At 35.2% G+C, this 653-nt stretch overlaps 1 protein-coding gene across 1 annotated transcript in view; it reads right to left on the bottom strand.

Annotated features, from left to right (window-relative positions):
• Positions 1–141: 141 nt before the first annotated feature.
• Positions 142–653, bottom strand: part of LOC107579369 (digestive organ expansion factor-like) — a gene marked incomplete at its 3' end in the record, with an annotated part of 4,543 nt that continues 4,031 nt past the window's right edge. Inside the window, exon 9 of the mRNA XM_016265202.1 lies at positions 142–400. Coding sequence (XP_016120688.1) covers positions 142–400 — 259 coding nt within the window. The remainder of the gene's footprint in view (positions 401–653) is intronic.

Below are 653 nucleotides of genomic sequence, written 5' to 3' on the forward strand. Positions count from 1 at the left end.
TGTCTTTACTGTTACTTCTGATCAATTTAATGCATCCTTGCTGAACAAAAGCATTAATTCCTTAAAAACAATCTAACACAAACTTTTGAACAGTAGTGTATATGAAATATGCAAATGATAATACGCTTATAGAACCCATACCTCTTGTAGAAGTGGAATCTCTCAGAGAAAAGCATAAACTGTTTTTCTCCTTTCTGGAAGTAATGTCGTGCTCGAGACACCTCTGATCTCTGTGAGTACTCGCTGACACTAGCGAAACTGACATCTTCCTTCTTCAGGTAGTTCCGCAGACGAACAAAATCAAAATACGATGGCACATAGATGAAAGTGTGGGACATGACAGAGTCTCTGTACTGGGGCAGGATCTTATCCACAAAGAACTGGAACCTAAAGGATAATACTGTTTAAATACTTGCAAATAATTATTAAACATTATAGGTTGACCATATGCTGTCATCTGAATACAGTTCTTTCAAAATATCACATTTTGTAAATGCAGTAGTCATGGAAATTCAGTATGAATGATATTCATTGCTTTCAGCCCACAAATAATGGCAGCATCTTGCTCACTTTCCAATATGAGTTTCAGTAAAATAACAGTCTGAAATCAGTTACTCAAATTATTTCATAGTCATAACTATATTTTCTCTCAG

This window comes from Sinocyclocheilus grahami, unplaced genomic scaffold, assembly GCF_001515645.1.
Source record: "Sinocyclocheilus grahami isolate Dianchi unplaced genomic scaffold, SAMN03320097.WGS_v1.1 scaffold16872.1, whole genome shotgun sequence".
Taxonomy (NCBI): Eukaryota; Metazoa; Chordata; class Actinopteri; order Cypriniformes; family Cyprinidae; genus Sinocyclocheilus; species Sinocyclocheilus grahami.